The following is a 16,363-nucleotide window of genomic DNA, read 5'->3' as shown; positions in this document are numbered from 1 at the left end:
AGCCCAGAGCTAAGTTTATCAGCAGCAGCAGCAGCCACTAACCTATTTTACTGTCTAGGAGTTCTCCTGCCAACCTCTCCTGCTGTGAGCTACAAACCCCTGCCTCTGTCGTCTAGTCCACGTGTCCACCTCTTGCTTGCTCCTAGTTTTTTTTTATCTCTGTACGTTTATCTGAAGGTTTTTTTGGAGGTGTTTATTTGTGTGTGTGTGTGTGTGTGAAGAAAAGGCCAGGTTGTCAACATGCAGTCGTGTGCGAGGTGTGGGTTTGTGGTCTACCCAGCGGAGAAGATCAACTGCATTGACCAGGTAGGAGGGAATCTGGATTCAAATGTTGAAGGCAAATGTTTGTGAAGTGAAAAATAACTTCATTTTTAGAACCATAGAAGTGAGAATTTTCTTTTGTCATTTTGTTATAGTCACAGCGTAGACTAATATTGTATAGACTTGCTATGTCTATGTCCATTTTCAAATCTGAGCACAAGACAGGCAACAGCAATCTAATCTCTGTAAAAATGCCAAATCCAAACAAACTCCAACTCCAATCCAAAAACTAACTATGGAAACATTTAAGTCAGTCAAACCACTCAGTACCAACTGCTGTCTATATTAAAATGGAATTAAATACATTAAGTTACAAAACACACAACCAAGTTCATATGTATAAAGTATTTAATTTAGATTGTCTTGCATATTATTCAAGTGAATCAATGCGTATTTGTTAGAAAAAAGTTTTTGTGAAAATGGCTCTCAAGATTATATATATATATATATATATATATATATATAAAGTATTCATTACTACATTCAACACTCTAGTGTTGAACTGACTTGAAAAAATCGGTCTATCGGTCTATCCATCTCCTCAGTTTTCATGCTTCTGTCACTCGATGGTACAGGTGTCCCCCATATTCCTCCAGAATCCCAGACCTCCAATGACCAGTGCTGTGTGTTTCTGTCCTCCAGAACTGGCACAAAGCCTGCTTTCACTGTGACGTCTGCCGCATGGTGCTCACCGCCAACAACTTTGTGAGCCACCAGAAGCGGCCATACTGTTCAGTGTGAGTACAGTCAGTCAAAACATTGCCGATTCCAACAAGAGGAGAGGTCTTACAAATATCTTAGGTGGACTAATATGTCTGCTTTTAACGATTTCCTCTTTGTATTTGTTGGTGTATGGTTAAGTGTCTGTAAAAGTTTGGTTAAATGCCTCGTGTTTAACTGAACCGCTCCGACCAACTGCCGTTTTGACGTTACCCCCCCCCCCCCCCGTGCGAATGACGCTAACTTCTGAATTTCTTTCCAGAAAGAAATGTGAAACAATAGTGAAACATTTAAAAAGAAAAATCCTTAGCCTAAAAAAACCAAGGCAAACTTTTAACAGCCACACTTTACACCTTTACACCTACCCAACAGACACAATCCCCGTAACAACACCTTCACCAGTGTCTACCAGGCGCCTGTCAACATCAACGCCAAGATACAGTCCAAGGCGAGCAGTGAGGTAAGGCCGCCGCTGAAGTGATGTCACCCGGGGACCACGACGGTGACTCAAAACATGACACCCAAACTATTCAGAGGAAGGTCAAGGCCCCCTACCCCCCCCCCCACTGCAGATGCCAGCAGGGCGACGCTGGTCTGGGCTCCATTGTTGGAGGTGATGGATGTTGTTGTGAGGGATTATGTGGTGGGACATAGCTTGTGTGGACTGGGTTCTGGGTCCATTGTGGTGTAAGGTGTGGGGGGTTGGTGTAGTTACACCAACGATGGGTTAACAGGCGTACGATCTTAACTGGTCGTGTGACACAGATGTCAGTACCATCTCAACCCCCGGTAGGGTACAGACTGTTGAATTAGGTCATAGCTTTGTTTAATAACCAGGGTCTTATCTTAAGGATGAGTTTTAGCATTCAGATGAACTGACTTCAACTCCGAATCAGAACGTTATGGAGAAACAGAATCGTGGTGATACACTTGGAATAAAATTATCATTTGGCAAATGTTTACAGTAATACATCACATGGGATTGTCAATAACAAGTCCTTCAAAATCATGTGGCGCGACGGGTGACGTGCACAGTAGCCTACATTCACATCATAGCTTCCACCCAAGACCTGTTGCTGTTCACCCAAAAATACGCACACACAAGATAAAAAGAGACCCAGAACCAGCAGTTAGCAGATAGGTTACTGTAAGGTCGCTAGTAAAATGTATCGATTCCAGAGAGAGAGAGAGAGAGCTAGAGAGAAAGCTAGAAAGAGAACGAGAGAGAGAGAGAGAGAGAGACATGGTGACTGCCATGGTTTGGAATGAAAGTGCGACGCTGTTTATTTCTGTTTCTGTGACAGCAACCCCCCCCCCCCCCCAACTCCTCTTTACGCCCTGAGAGGCTAAAATTAAACGCCAGGAAATACAGCCTCATGTCCCATTCTCAGCCCTCACACCTGTTGTTGTCTGTCTATCTGTCTGGCTATGTCAGTTCCGATGCGTTTTGCTTTTATTCTGTGGCTTCTCTTGGCTGATTGATTGGAAGCTGGCATTGTGTTAAAAATACTCTATACTGCTGTTGTATTATTGTGTATTTCATGGTAAGCTAAACATGTGACCATCCCATTTATACACCCAATTTATCAATCACAATTGTATATTTATACCTAAAAAATTATGATCACACGTTTAGAATACGTTATGATAAATCATAGCTGTTTTTTGAGTGTAGCAGGAGAGTGGCCGAGGGACATGAATAAGCACTCTGAGGACTTCATTGCATCCTACTGAGTCCTATCTCATAAGCTCTCACAGAAAAACAAAAAAATCACAAAGCTTGTAAAAATTTACATACAACTATTTGACAATTTTTTTTATTTCACACCTTCTACTTTTTACTCAAGTCAAATTTCATTAAAAGGTGCAGCACTTTCTACTCAGGAAGGATTTATCGGTATACTCTTTACAGCTCAGCCATTGGTCCCCAGAATGGCCATCAAGGGTATCTCATGCTACACAATGTTATAAATACTGGCAAGCTAATATTATGCCCGGGTCTTATGCCCGCTCAGGCCAGTCGTTTCGAGATTGATAACGGAAGAATTATAATGTGATTACCGGGAACGCTGGCTGTTCTGTTCTATCTGCTCGAATATTTTTAACACATGCATCGCAAAGTCATGACCAGAGAGAAAGCCACACACACACACAGAGGGATTTAAAGGACTCTATTTTGCCACCAGGTGTGTTCAAATCTATCCTCTGGTGTCCGCCCAGATGTTCAATTGACAGCTCAACCTGCCAGCCATACCCTAGTGGGCTGGACTTTGAAAATGTCTCTTATTTTTTTTAGTGATGGTACAAATATAATGATTGTAAGGCTATCATCAGCCCAATTAATAGCAAAACTATTTGATGACAAATATTTCACAATATGATAAAGTAATATTGTATTAAGTTTATTTAGGATATGCTTTTGTCCAAAGCGATGGACAACAATGAAGATGTACCCCAAAAAGTGCATACAAACTAATAAAAAAGTGATAAATAGATCTTTTTGTAAATAAATAATTAAAAAATATTTAGTTATTTTTATATATCTGAATAACGACTCAGGTGCTATGCAAGTGCTACCAAATGTACAAATGCATGCTTTGTGTGTATATGTTTTTTGTTTTTTTCTTGTCCATGCACACATGTAGGATGTGTGTCATGTGCACGTATGAACGGCACATGAGACACATCCCCGTCTTGGCTTAATGCTTGTGGTCTGTGTGCATCCCGTAGCTGAAATATCGCGAGGATGGCGATCGCTTTATGTCCACCTTCCACTATGACATGAAGTCCCTGGCGCTGGAGAAGGCTCGCCTAGCCAATCAGATGGCCAGCCAGGTGAGCCCCCGCCCCTTGCTAGGCAGAGCTGATGCAGCCCTGTCAATCAAAGCAAAGAGGGGTTGGGCCAAATCCCACTCTTTAAGGTTCAGTTGGTCAGGTGTCTGTGGTTGGGGGTAATATCTTATCCCATGTCTTATGCAAGTGAGACCATCCAGAAAGAAAGGCTTTCTCTGTCTTGTCTCTGTCTCTTGTTTGTTTTGTCCTGTACTTAAAAACAAATTGTCCTTTTTTCACAATATTATTTTAAAAGTATTTAAACATATACTATCACGTGAATAATAATGCTATGTTCCTCCCAAAAATGTTGTGTTCTCATGCACAATGAGTGAATGAGAATTTATAGCCCACCTAAATTCCCCTCAAGTTGGAGCAGAATAGTTGCACACTTGAGTTTTTACCCTCTCTTAATTTCTCATTCCTTTATAACTAGTTACTTTCTTTATTCAATGTTTGTCCGGAACTTGTATGTCTTTTTTTTTTTTTTTTTCACTGTAACCTGGTTAAATAAAGGTGAGATAAGAGGTGTGAGATATTCATCTGGAGTGGTGATTGGCTGTTCATCATGTGCTCTTGTGGTTGTCATGACGATAGACCCAGGCCTACACTTCCCACTCTGGGTTCACCTCCGAGCAGCAGACCTGGTACTCTGGCACGGTGATGAACCAGGACATGGTCAGCGTGTCACAGAAGACCATCAGTGACGTAAGCACGTCCCAACACCGTCGTTCTTACACTCTTATCTTATATTTTTGTGCTTTTGTGAACATTTGAGGATTTAATTCAATATTCTTTTAATCACTTAAAGGACAATTCCGGTATTTTGAACATTGAGCCCCCTTTCTGGTCTGTCTAGGATGAAATAGAGTGGTTGACAACGAAATTTTGACTATTGGTCCTGTCTCGGGTATTTGGCTCATTTCAAATCGCCCCTGCCTGCTTCAGAATGGCTGTCTATGGGCATTCACAAACCTGTCCTTAAAACAACCCTAAACGTTTTTTTTTTTCAGAAATGTGCAACTCACCGAGTGGTTAGTGGTGTTCGTTGATGTTCCAAATCAAGTATCGTAGCGAAATACAGTTTCTGTCGTGTTTTATTTGGAAATATTTGTAATGTAAAAAAAAATGTTTTTTGTAAATCCCATTGAAACGGAAACTGGACCGGAACTTCGGATATGGGGCTGTTTACGTTTGGTTGTAGTCTTTTCGCTCAGTTCTCCGTATCAACAGTAGGGCTAGAACCGAGCAAAAAGACTACAACCAGCCCCTCTTTCCATTTCCGGTCAACGTGCAATGAGTCTTCCAACAGAAATCAAAGGATTTACAAAATGCCAAATAAAACACAACAGAAACTGTATTTCGCTACGATACTTGATTTGGAACATCAACGACCACCACTAACCACTCGGTGAGTTGCACATTTCTGAAAACGAACATTTAGGGTTGTAAATGCTCATAGACCATAGCCATTCTGAAACAGGCAGGGGCGAATGAGCCAAATACCCGAGACAGGACCAATAGTCAAAATTTCTGTGTCAACCACTCTATTTCATCTTAGACAAACCAGGAAGGGGGCTCAATGTTCAAAATACCAGAATTGTCCTTTAATAAATTTAAACTGGTCTGTAAATCTTTTCATTTTTCTCATCCCTGGACTAAATTTGTGATCTTATCCTTTTTTAATTATGCTTTTACTTCACAATCAGAGTGCAGTCGCACTTCCAAGCCTCTTTAAATAATTAATGAAGTATATTTTGTGTTTCCTTGCGCAGGTGAACTATGTGGAGGACTTCAATGAGTCCAAAGGAAAAGGCAGTTTTCCTGCCCTGATCACACCAGGATACCAGACCGCTAAGAACGCTAACATGCTAGCCAGTAATGTGAGTCTGTTAAAGCTATTGTGTCATATTACTGCTTCAAAAGACAGCAGTGGTCTACTCTACTCTATGTATTATGTGGTTTCGGTATGTTGAAAGCTCAAATGTGGTACAACCGCATTTTTTTAATATTTTGGCGTAAGGTATCCGATATGGAACTAAACCTTTTGAATTGATTTAGTATTATATATATATATATATATATATATATATATATATATATATATATATATATATATATATATATATAAGCAACACAACATATTGTATGACAGCCACTAGACACACAGCAGACAGCTAAAGGCAGCTCTCGATGAGTCTCTTATGTGACAGTTGGTCCCTGAAAGGTAAACTGGATCATGTTTTCTATCTACATTTATTTATTCATAATTTCTATGTCTGTCCAGTTGGAGTATAAAAAGGGCCACGAGGAGCGAGTGTCAAAGTACACAACCTTCGCTGACCCCCCGGAGGTCCTGCTGGCCAAGACTCAGAGCCAGATCGCCAGCAAGGTAAGCTTCTAGCGGCGGTCAATTCACTACCGCTTGTGGCTTTGTGACTGCTACGGGTGACTGACCATAGCAACCGAATAACCTGGTTGCTATGGGTGAATGTTTGCAATGGGTGACTGTCTGCTATGGGTGTCTGGTTTCCTCGGTGACTGTTTGCTATGAAAGACTGGTTGCTATGGGTGACCAGTTGCCCTGGGTTACCATTTGTTCTCAGTGACTGGTTGCTATGGGTGACCGGTTGCAATGGTTGAATGTTAGCTATGGGGGGCTGTCTCTGCTATGGGTGAGCGGTTGGTGGATAACTGGTTGCTATGGGTGACCTGTTGCTATGGGCTACCGGTTGCTATGTAGTCACTGGTTGCTATGGGTGACGGGTTGCTATGGGTGACGGGTTGCCATGGGTGTCTGGTTTTTCCCCCGGGGGGGCTGACCTGTGTCTCCGGTGGCAGTATGCCTACACAGAGGAGTACGGCCAGCAGAGAGGGAAGGGAAGCTTCCCAGCCCACATCACCCCGGGGTACATGGTGTCCAAGAAGGCCACCCAGATGGCCAGCGGCGTGAGTGGGACACACACACGCACGCACGCACACACACACACACTAGGGCTGTACGGTATGGACTAAAATTTATATCACGGTATGATTTGAGGCATAGACGGTAACGGTATTATATCACAGTATGTTCATTTTTATATTATTTTTATATTCTAATTTCGATATAAATGCTTCTGAAGGGGTAAAATACTGGTTAGGCAGCTATTACTGTATTTTTGTATTACTAGGGAATATTTCACATAGTACAGAATTATTTTAAAAACATTTCTTGAGCAAAACTGCAATAGAAAATGCTAAATTTTTTCCTTTTTTTTAAGTTACTTCCAGTATGGATAGTATGGATTTCTTTCTCCACTTGGTCGCGGACCTTGCCGTATAGTTTTGGCATCTCAATTTGGCTGAAGTGTGTGCGGGCAGGTAACGCGTACCTGGGATCGAGCAAACTTCGTTTCGTTACTATATTTTCAGTAGTTTTGCGTAACTTTACTTTTCACATGAAAAAGAAGTTACGTTACTGTATTTACGTTACTTACTTTGTAACACGTTACACACAACACTGTCTACCGGTCACAGCGGTCTCACGGTATGGTCAAAATCCATACCGTAGCACAAATTCACACCGGTGTACTTTCTATACTGTTTATAGCGTACACCCCTAACACACACACACACACACACACACACACACACTCACACATGCACACGTACACACGCACGCACGCACACAATAACAGACACGCACACACACACACACACACACACTCAGTGCTCATACATATACAGGTACAGCTTTATATTATCATACACACACCGAACCCCAGCAGTGACTAGTAGCCGCGCCCTGCAGGTGAAGTACCGCCAGGTGTACGACCAGGAGATGAAGGGGACGGCCAGCGCTGAGGCCGGGGCCTCGGAGGCCCTGCAGGCCAAGGAGAACGCTGGCATCAGCCAGGTGAGGAGGACACAGACTGCCTTCCGTCTTATCCCTGTATCTTAAAAAGTATATTTTATCTAACTGCATTTCTGCTTTTATTGGGAAAAAAAAAAAATGTAATGACATATTATCGGTATGTGCACTTGACCTCAAGTGATAATTTCAGATATTTTTAAACTTGATGAATGAAAACCTGTTTACAGATTGCCTACACGGAGCAGTACGAGCAGCAGAGAGGGAAAGGAAGTTTCCCCGCTATGATTACCCCGGGATACAAGCTAGCTAAACAGGCCCAGGCCCATGCTAGTGACGTGAGTAGTGCTAGCTTGGACCCAGTCCAATATAACCATATCTGCCTTGGTTGTTTTAGCCTGACTCAACAATACATTTCCGTGATGGAAACCATTCAAAGAAAAAAACGTTCATATTTTCTTAATATTTTTCAATAAACTAGCAAAATAACATGAATTTGCGTTAATTCTTCATTACAACATAATGATAATTGCCGAATCCCTCACGTGAGTGAGGGGAATAAAATACTGAACAATAGATTTGATTTCAAACTAAATCAAACACAGGTTGTGCAACTGTTATTTTGGATTGGTTCAAATGACTGCTTACCAGGGTAAGCAGGAAAAATGACATTGCCTGACGCCAATATAACAACCATTGCGATATTCGGCTCAATAGCAATTGCCAGTAGTCAAACAAATACATGAGAACCATGAGACTCAATCCAAATAAAAAATAGAATGTGGCGATAGCCGCTTTAACCAGAGACAGTGCTAACCCTGTAGTTTAATTTCTGTGTTTCATTGCTCTGTAAAGTAAAGCTAACCGTATTGAATACATACAGCTATTGTCCGTCTTTCTCATCAAAGGCAATAGTGCTGGTTGTAGGAGTAGTTTCATGAAAGAATGCATACAGTGATTTAGAACGCTTCATTCATATTTTAGCCTGCCCTGTCAACAGCAGCAACAATAAGTCCCTGTGAACTATGATCAGCAAACCCATGTTGTCACTGCCAAAACTCGGCTGTGACCGGATTAGACGCTGTGCCCACACACACAAAACCTAACCCTATAGTATTTCCTCTGGACACATTATGTGAAGGCCAGTTTTTTCAAATTAAGTCCCACTTTACGTAGCCCCTTAATTAAGTGTGACAAAACAAATATCCTTACATTTCTTGCATTCTACAGTCCTGACATCAAACAAATGACAAATTAACCTAATGAGGTATACATCAGGGTTTGCACTTAAAAGCAAATATTTTCCAAATAACATAACAATGGGACTTTTACTTTGGAAACTCTGAAGTCCGCCCACCTCTGGTGATGGCCTCGACTTAAATAACATTGTGAGAACATATTCTAAATATCACCTTCCTGAACCCTGTGGATCATCTCGTCTCGTCATCTGTCTCTTCTTTCTCCACCCGCAGCTGAAGTACAAGAAAGACCAGAAGAAGATGAGGGGCACCTCACACTTCACCAGCCTGACGTCAGAGGACAACCTGGCGCTGAAGAACGCTCGCAAGATCAGCAAGCTTGTCAGCGAGGTACAGAAGCCTGGGGTTCAAGGAGAATAGGACCTGGATTAGGGGCTGGAAGGGCCACTGGGGGCTATATAGAGGTTATGAATGTCAAGGCCATGGGGGTATTGTTCCCATGCAAATGTTGTATTGCACAACGTGTGTATTGTGTGTGTGTGTGTGTGTTTCTGTATGTGCATGCGCGTGTGCGTGTGCGTGCGCGTGCATAAGTGTACGTGTGAGTGTGTGTGTGTATGTTCGAATGTATGTGTGTTTGTGTTTGTGTCTGTGCATGTGTGTGCGTGCAAGCACACTCATGCTTGAGTGTTAAGGCATAGTAATACTGACTGTATCAGGCATCAGCCAACTAGGCCTGGCATGTCAGAGATGACATGCCATTCCAGTGTGGTCATACATAGCTCCAGTCATATCTAGTTGGTGAGCCATGTTTTAAATCAAATGACCCATTTTGTCAGCTCACTTTGAATTATGACACACTCCAGAGTACTGCGAACAACTGTCCCAACAGAGTTCAAAAGTATTACAACAATATTTACCTTTAAATGTCCGAGAGGCTATATTTAGAGCTTGTGAGGATGTGTGTGAGGCAAACATATGAGACAAAGACCAAACATCGTGAACAATGTTTGCGGTTCAGTACAGTTTTTATTTAGACACACTCCATTGGAAGCTAATTGTTTCAATCTCTCATATCCGAGCAGGGCTGCCAACTATAACTGCATTTCTGTCTTTGTTTGTCTATTTGTTTTGGTGTCATTGTGCTTTTTCCTGTACTCATCAGAACGAGTACAAGAAGGACCTGGAACACTCCAAAGGCCACAGCATTAACTTCTGCGACACGCCGCAGTTCAAGAACCACGCCAAAGTCGCCAATTTCACCAGCGACGTAAGGACTGCCCCACACATGGCCAACACACACACTGCAGTGCAAAGGTTATTTCCACCGTTTCATCGGATGTTAATTGTCAACTTGGATGGTTGCTTCTGTGGGAGCCAGTCAGGATGTTAATATCCAATGTAGTTTAGAGGATGTGAATAAAAACATACATATCGATGAGCTCAGTTTGCCTGAATCAGTACAGGCGTTGTGTGTTTTGTTGTTAGTGTTGAGCATTGAGAAATGCGCCATTGTTTTCACAGAATAAGTACAAAGAGAACTATAGACAGAGCATGAAGGGCCATTACGAAGACTCTGGCGTGGATCAGAAGACTGCCCATGCCATGAAAGTCCGGAGCCTCGCTAGTAACGTAAGCATCACATTCAGAAGCATGGAGGAATCTCCAATGTTGGGATTGTAGCTTTGGACATTTTAAAGGGTTGCCTTAACTATGTTGTTTGTGTTTTTTGAGGTTTGAATTAACACCGGCTTTATCTTGCACCTTAGCTTCGGTCCGGTCCACAGTTTCAGTCTGCAGATTCTACATTTACATTCTGCCTCTAATTGCAATGTATCTAAATGTAAAATGTTCTCAATAATAAATCTGACATCAACAAGAATGTGACATCAGCATTCAAGTCATCTACAGTTGATATGATGTGAGAACGACCACTGACCTTCTTTGCCACTTCTTGGACCTCCAAGGTTTCGTAACTTGCCAAAATCTCTACCATAACGACAATGAAAACGTTGTGCTTGATTGGTCAGAGATTTAAGGCGGGCGTGTCCTATTTCGTTTTATTCCCACAATCTGAATTCTTATTTCTTAACTAACAGAACCTTCATCAAACTGAAAGTGCATTAAGTATAATAAACATATCTGCAAAGAACTTAAATAAAAAATAATAAATTGTTATTCTTCCCTCTTAAGAGATAACATATCTTACTTTGTGTTCAGAGAAACACCCACGACTGTTGAGTCTTCTTTAACTAACCCTGGGAGAAATTGTTGTTATAAAAACCCTAACGTTGTGTACATGCTTCTGCTGACGACACCACCTTGTACACAACAGATCTCCTACAAACAAGGCCACGAGAACGAGAAGATGGAGCAGGGGGAGTACAACTACCCAGCGACCCAGACGCCGGGCTACCAGAGCCAGAAAAAACTAGACCCGCTCAAGGATGTGAGCACATCTATATTTACCTTGATAAACCATATCAGGACACAGGCAGAACTTTATATTTACACACACTGCTAAAAGTACATCAGTCTATTTATTTAGCTCTAAAGATAGCTTTGTTTCAGCCATTTGAGCCTTATCCCCATTTAATTGGTTATAAGTGTGCAATGTAACACTCACTGTCATTGAGCAAACCTGCCTCAAACCCCTCACTGTGTCTTCTGGACCGTTTCATTTTCCATTATTTCCGAGATTAAAGGGCGTTCAGCCGATTAGCGCATTGAGTTTACGTTGGCCAGAGATTGTAAATCCTGTAGTTTTACTTAGAAGTATTATCTGTGTAACTAGATTTGGTCAAAATACTCTTATTCTACGCTTTCCGCCTGACGATGGTGCAAAGTGTGGAAAAACACATCATCAGTAGCACCCATTGTAAACAAAATCTTATTGCAAAGAATGTAGTATAAAGTGAAAATACAATGTTTAAAAACTCTTTCCCAATACCCCTACGGTACACTCAATGTGGGCAATCGAACTGACCTATTGTCAATGCAAAGGGTTATTCATTGATATGTTACTAAGTATTTGCTAACAAAATGCTATGCACCTTATTCTGTTTTATTTTAGAAAAACTACCGGCAACACATCGATCAGGTGAAGTACAGCACAGTGACCGACACACCGGAGATTGTCCAAGCAAGAAAAAATGCTCAACTGGTCAGCAATGTAAGTACATGGGAATAAATGTGAATAAATAGTAATAAGAATGATTGTAAGATTGTTACAACAGTATAAGTTGTTACAAATGTGTACAGTTAAAGGCTCATGTACATTTTTTATACACAAAAAAATGATTTCAAGGGAAACCATCGCACTATGCTACTTTCTAATATTAGAGAGTGCTGCTTTGCTCTGAACGGGTGTTGTGACTAAATGTGCGACGTCCACTGAATGTGTCCCTCAGCTGAACTACAAAGCCAACTATGAGAAGACAAAGCACCAGTACACCCTGCACCAGGACCTGCCCGAGATCAAGAAGGCCAAGGCCAACGCTGCGCTCTGTAGCGATGTGAGATGGCGCACACACACACACACACACACACACACACACACACACACACACACACACACACACACACACACACACACACACACACACACACACACACACACACACACACACACACACACACACAGACAGACACACACACACACAAGTGGCTGTGGCACTAATGCACACAAAATATGAAAATTTAAAAGTAATGTAACAAGTTTTTGCCATTTTCCTTGAATCAGAAGTGATTCATCCATGTTATAGCCAGTGATAATGATCCTTCCTATACATAATCACTTCTCCGTTGCTCCAGATCAAATACAAGGAGGACTGGGAGAAGAGCAAGTCCAAAGCGTGTGACATTGGCGTGGACACCCTGACCTTCAAAGCGGCCAAGCAGTCACGAGACCTGGCCAGTGATGTAAGCCAGCTCAATCCGAGGTCACTGTTCTCTGGGAAAGAGCAGCTTTGAGATGAGATATGGGTTCAGAATGCAGATAATAGTTGACGCTTCCAGGTTTACAAAGTAAAAGTCCTGTTGTGTTTTATAGAGTAACTACAAAGGGATTATAAGTGATCCATGACCATGTTTCTAAGTAACAAATGGACAGAGTGGGACGTTTACCGAGTTGGATTTAACATGCTGGACGTGGAATGTCCCCATCTGATTTGAAGCTACCTGTGTACAAACATCTATACGTTTGCTGGTTAAGAACGATTCAAGATGAAGCACAGAGACTGTAAAGGAAGATGGGGAGGGGCAATAATTCAATATAATTCATCGTTTATTATCTTTTAATAGTATCATCTGGAAATTAAGATATCCAGTGAAAACCCAGTCAAATAAAAAAGAAAGGGTTTTATTCCATATTTATCTTTTATTTTATATACCATATTTATCTATATTATCAAACATTCCCTATAATTATCACATTAACACATTTAACCATAGGACCAAGCACTTACAAAAGGGTATCTAAACATTGCTTAACATGAACGGAGGGTAATTGTAGGCCTGACAAGTTGGCATTACTTTCTCATTATCTGCTCATGCTCCTCCATCATCATGTCCAGCATGTATAAATACACAGCCGGCCTCCGTGGGGTCTAGGGGGGGGTCAGAGCCAGGGCGTGTGCCCTGTGACAGGAGCTTAACGCGCTGAGCGATGGACTGAGGCTGAGTGGTGCTGCGATGTGCGCGTGTTACAGATCAAGTACAAGGAGTCCTTCAGGAAGAACAAGGACACGGCCGTGTGCGCCAACGTCAGCGACTCCAAGACGCTGCACTCTCTCCACGTGGCCAAGATGAACAACAACGTAAGCCACAACAAAGCCAACACACTTCCTACTTCATTTCATATACGCAACAGCAATGTATTTTTTTATTAATTTGACGCTTTATTTTATTTAGTTTCTTTTGTGCTTTCTCAATTAGAATTTTTCAATATATATATATATATATAATTATATATATATATATATATATATATATACATTAAGTTGTTACTCTTACGATCTCGATGATCAAACAATTATTATCTATTGAAAAATACTAATGCGTTTGATAAATTGTGTAGCAAACAATAAGCCAGTCTGAGCGGTCAGGGGTCCACCTTGTGTTGGGTCAAATACTCAACAAGCAGCGGTGAGAAGTTCAAAGGTTCTGGGCAGATATTATGAATTTGGACTGTTTACAAATCTCAGCTGAACATGGAACAGTGGAATGCCTTCTGTTGATTATTACTGCTGCTGAATGCAGGGTGAAACTACGACGATAAACCACTGCTTGATGGCTCCAGCGGAGCTGGGGAGTTAGCTAATTCAATAGAGCTTTAACAGGCATGGTAAAAACAACATTTAACATCGCCATTGCAGTTTATCAATTAAATGACGGAAAAATAAAATAGTACTACAAAAAAGGTTTAAAAAACGAGTGGAAATAGCGATGATCAGTACAAGTACAGCACACAAAAGAGAGGTTAAGGTGAGGGAGTGAATCAAACTATTTCCCAGAACTGGGCCACAGAATGACCCATCTCCCCTCCCACCCGTCTCTCGCTCTCTCTCCCTCTCTCTCTCTCTCTCTAGATTGAGTACAGGAAGGGCTCCAAGGAAAACCAGGGTCAGTTCAGCCTGTCTTCAGACATGATGAACATGAGCCACGCCAAGAAGGCCCAGGCGCTGGCCAGCGACCTGGACTACCGCAAGAGGCTCCACGATTACACCGTCAACGCTGACGACATCAAGGTGCAGCAGGCCAAGAAGGCCTACAACCTGCAGAGCGAGGTGAGACCCCCGCAGTACCGGACAGTTAAAGTTTAGCTTTAAACACTTCACTGAGCTGTGATCATCTCACTTGGTTCATGTGTTTATCGGATATTATTGCACAGGTTCACTTTCATCCGTTTCGAATTTGCACTGTGTTCAGACTTTGTGAAAGTGGACACTTGTAGTTAGATGATAGTAGTAGAGATAGATTGAAGAACTCTACAATAATGCAGTACTATTACAGTATCAGAGTAACTCTACAGTGACAATACAGTATTAGAGTAACTTCACAGTATTAATACAGCATTAGAATAACTAAAGAAAGACAGAAGTAAATAAGTAAAGAAAAAAATAAAGAAAGGGAAGAATGGAAGTGAGTGAGGGAGGGGGGGAGGTAGAGAGAAAGAAGGATGTAATGGAGAAAAAGAGAGAAAACCCACGATGAAGACGTCCGTTCTAACCACGCTGTGCCCTGCAGAACCAGTACCGCTCAGACCTCAACTGGATGAAGGGAGTGGGCTGGGAGGCCGAGGGCTGCATGGACATCACGCAGGCCAAGAAGGCTGGAGACCTGCTCAGTGACGTCAGTACCGTCCGTCCGTCCGTCTCTCCGTCTGTCCACCTGTGTGTCTATCTGTCCGTGCCTGTCTGTAAACAGTGGCTGTGGTGTTCGACCCTCCAGCCAAAAGGAACCAACCCCCTACCTGTCTATATTTAATATGTAGTCAATGACCAAACAAAAACGTGTTTTTCATTTTGCAGACCAAGTACCGGCAGAAGGTGGACAGGATCCGGTTCACTCAGGCTGCGGATGACATCACCATCAAACACGCGCAGAAGAGCCAGGAGCTGCAGAGCAACGTAAGGCCACGATGACCTTTGACCTTTCACTCAGACAGGAGAGGTTGCTGGGTATTATCGGCCACACAGCTCTTGTTCCTCCTACTCTACTACTACCCAAAAACAATTTCTGATCTCTTACTTCATGTGAGCTCTGTACGTAAATTAACGTTAAGTTAATTTATTTGTCTATAGGGTAAAAAAATAGAAAATAGGAGTTCTTATTGACAAAGCAATATGCCAAACATGCAAACAGATATCTCTCTGCTTTTGCTCGCAAATCCAAGACATGCTCACCCAAGACATTTAAACGAGAATACTCAGACACAGCGAAAAAATTTAAAGAAAAAAAAGAAAGAAAAAAAAAATTTAAGTTTGAAACTATTTTCTTTGTTCTCGTTTTCCCCCCGGCTCTAAGCTCTTCATTTTGCCGTTTTGCACGGAAGCACTATATTAATGACGTTTGCTCCTCGATGTAATCCCACGACCTCGTCCTTGACTCGTCCTTCCCTGTCTCTGTAGCTGGCGTACAAGGCAGACACGGAGCAGACCATGCACCAGTACACCATGACCAAGGACGAGCCGCTATTCAAACAGGCTAAAGCCAACGCCGACCTTCTGAGTTCGGTAAGGTCAGGCCCACAGAGCTTTCGTCACGCATTAAAGTATTCAATTCAATTCAATTCAAAAAACTTTATTTGTCCCCAAGGGGCAATTGAAGACAGACACGCAAAGCAGCAACATTTACACAGGACAAGCTTAGTTGCAACATACGACAAGACAATTGTGTTAGTTACTGACTGATAAGAAACACAAGGCATAGTTATTTA

General features: G+C 42.0%; 1 protein-coding gene across 2 annotated transcripts in view; it reads left to right on the top strand.

Annotated features, from left to right (window-relative positions):
- The first annotated feature begins 36 nt into the window (after positions 1-36).
- The window catches only part of nrap (nebulin-related anchoring protein), a 30,223-nt gene continuing 13,896 nt past the window's right edge, over positions 37-16,363 (top strand). The window contains exons 1-22 of one of the 2 annotated variants that reach the window (XM_084485830.1): positions 37-306; positions 964-1,058; positions 1,414-1,501; positions 3,772-3,876; positions 4,471-4,581; positions 5,649-5,756; positions 6,161-6,265; positions 6,715-6,822; positions 7,667-7,771; positions 7,957-8,064; positions 9,199-9,315; positions 10,091-10,195; positions 10,450-10,557; positions 11,261-11,374; positions 11,999-12,097; positions 12,336-12,440; positions 12,739-12,846; positions 13,635-13,742; positions 14,514-14,711; positions 15,172-15,276; positions 15,456-15,554; positions 16,056-16,160. In XM_084485830.1, the coding sequence (XP_084341956.1) occupies positions 241-306; positions 964-1,058; positions 1,414-1,501; positions 3,772-3,876; positions 4,471-4,581; positions 5,649-5,756; positions 6,161-6,265; positions 6,715-6,822; positions 7,667-7,771; positions 7,957-8,064; positions 9,199-9,315; positions 10,091-10,195; positions 10,450-10,557; positions 11,261-11,374; positions 11,999-12,097; positions 12,336-12,440; positions 12,739-12,846; positions 13,635-13,742; positions 14,514-14,711; positions 15,172-15,276; positions 15,456-15,554; positions 16,056-16,160 (2,370 nt within the window). In that variant the 5' untranslated portion in view covers positions 37-240. The remainder of the gene's footprint in view (positions 307-963; positions 1,059-1,413; positions 1,502-3,771; positions 3,877-4,470; positions 4,582-5,648; positions 5,757-6,160; positions 6,266-6,714; positions 6,823-7,666; positions 7,772-7,956; positions 8,065-9,198; positions 9,316-10,090; positions 10,196-10,449; positions 10,558-11,260; positions 11,375-11,998; positions 12,098-12,335; positions 12,441-12,738; positions 12,847-13,634; positions 13,743-14,513; positions 14,712-15,171; positions 15,277-15,455; positions 15,555-16,055; positions 16,161-16,363) is intronic. The other variant, XM_084485831.1, reaches the window with a different exon arrangement.

This window comes from Micromesistius poutassou, assembly GCF_964030765.1.
Source record: "Micromesistius poutassou genome assembly, chromosome: 21".
Classification (NCBI taxonomy): domain Eukaryota; kingdom Metazoa; phylum Chordata; class Actinopteri; order Gadiformes; family Gadidae; genus Micromesistius; species Micromesistius poutassou.
Note: the sequence above shows the minus strand (reverse complement) of the source record. Positions and strands in the feature narration are given on the sequence as shown.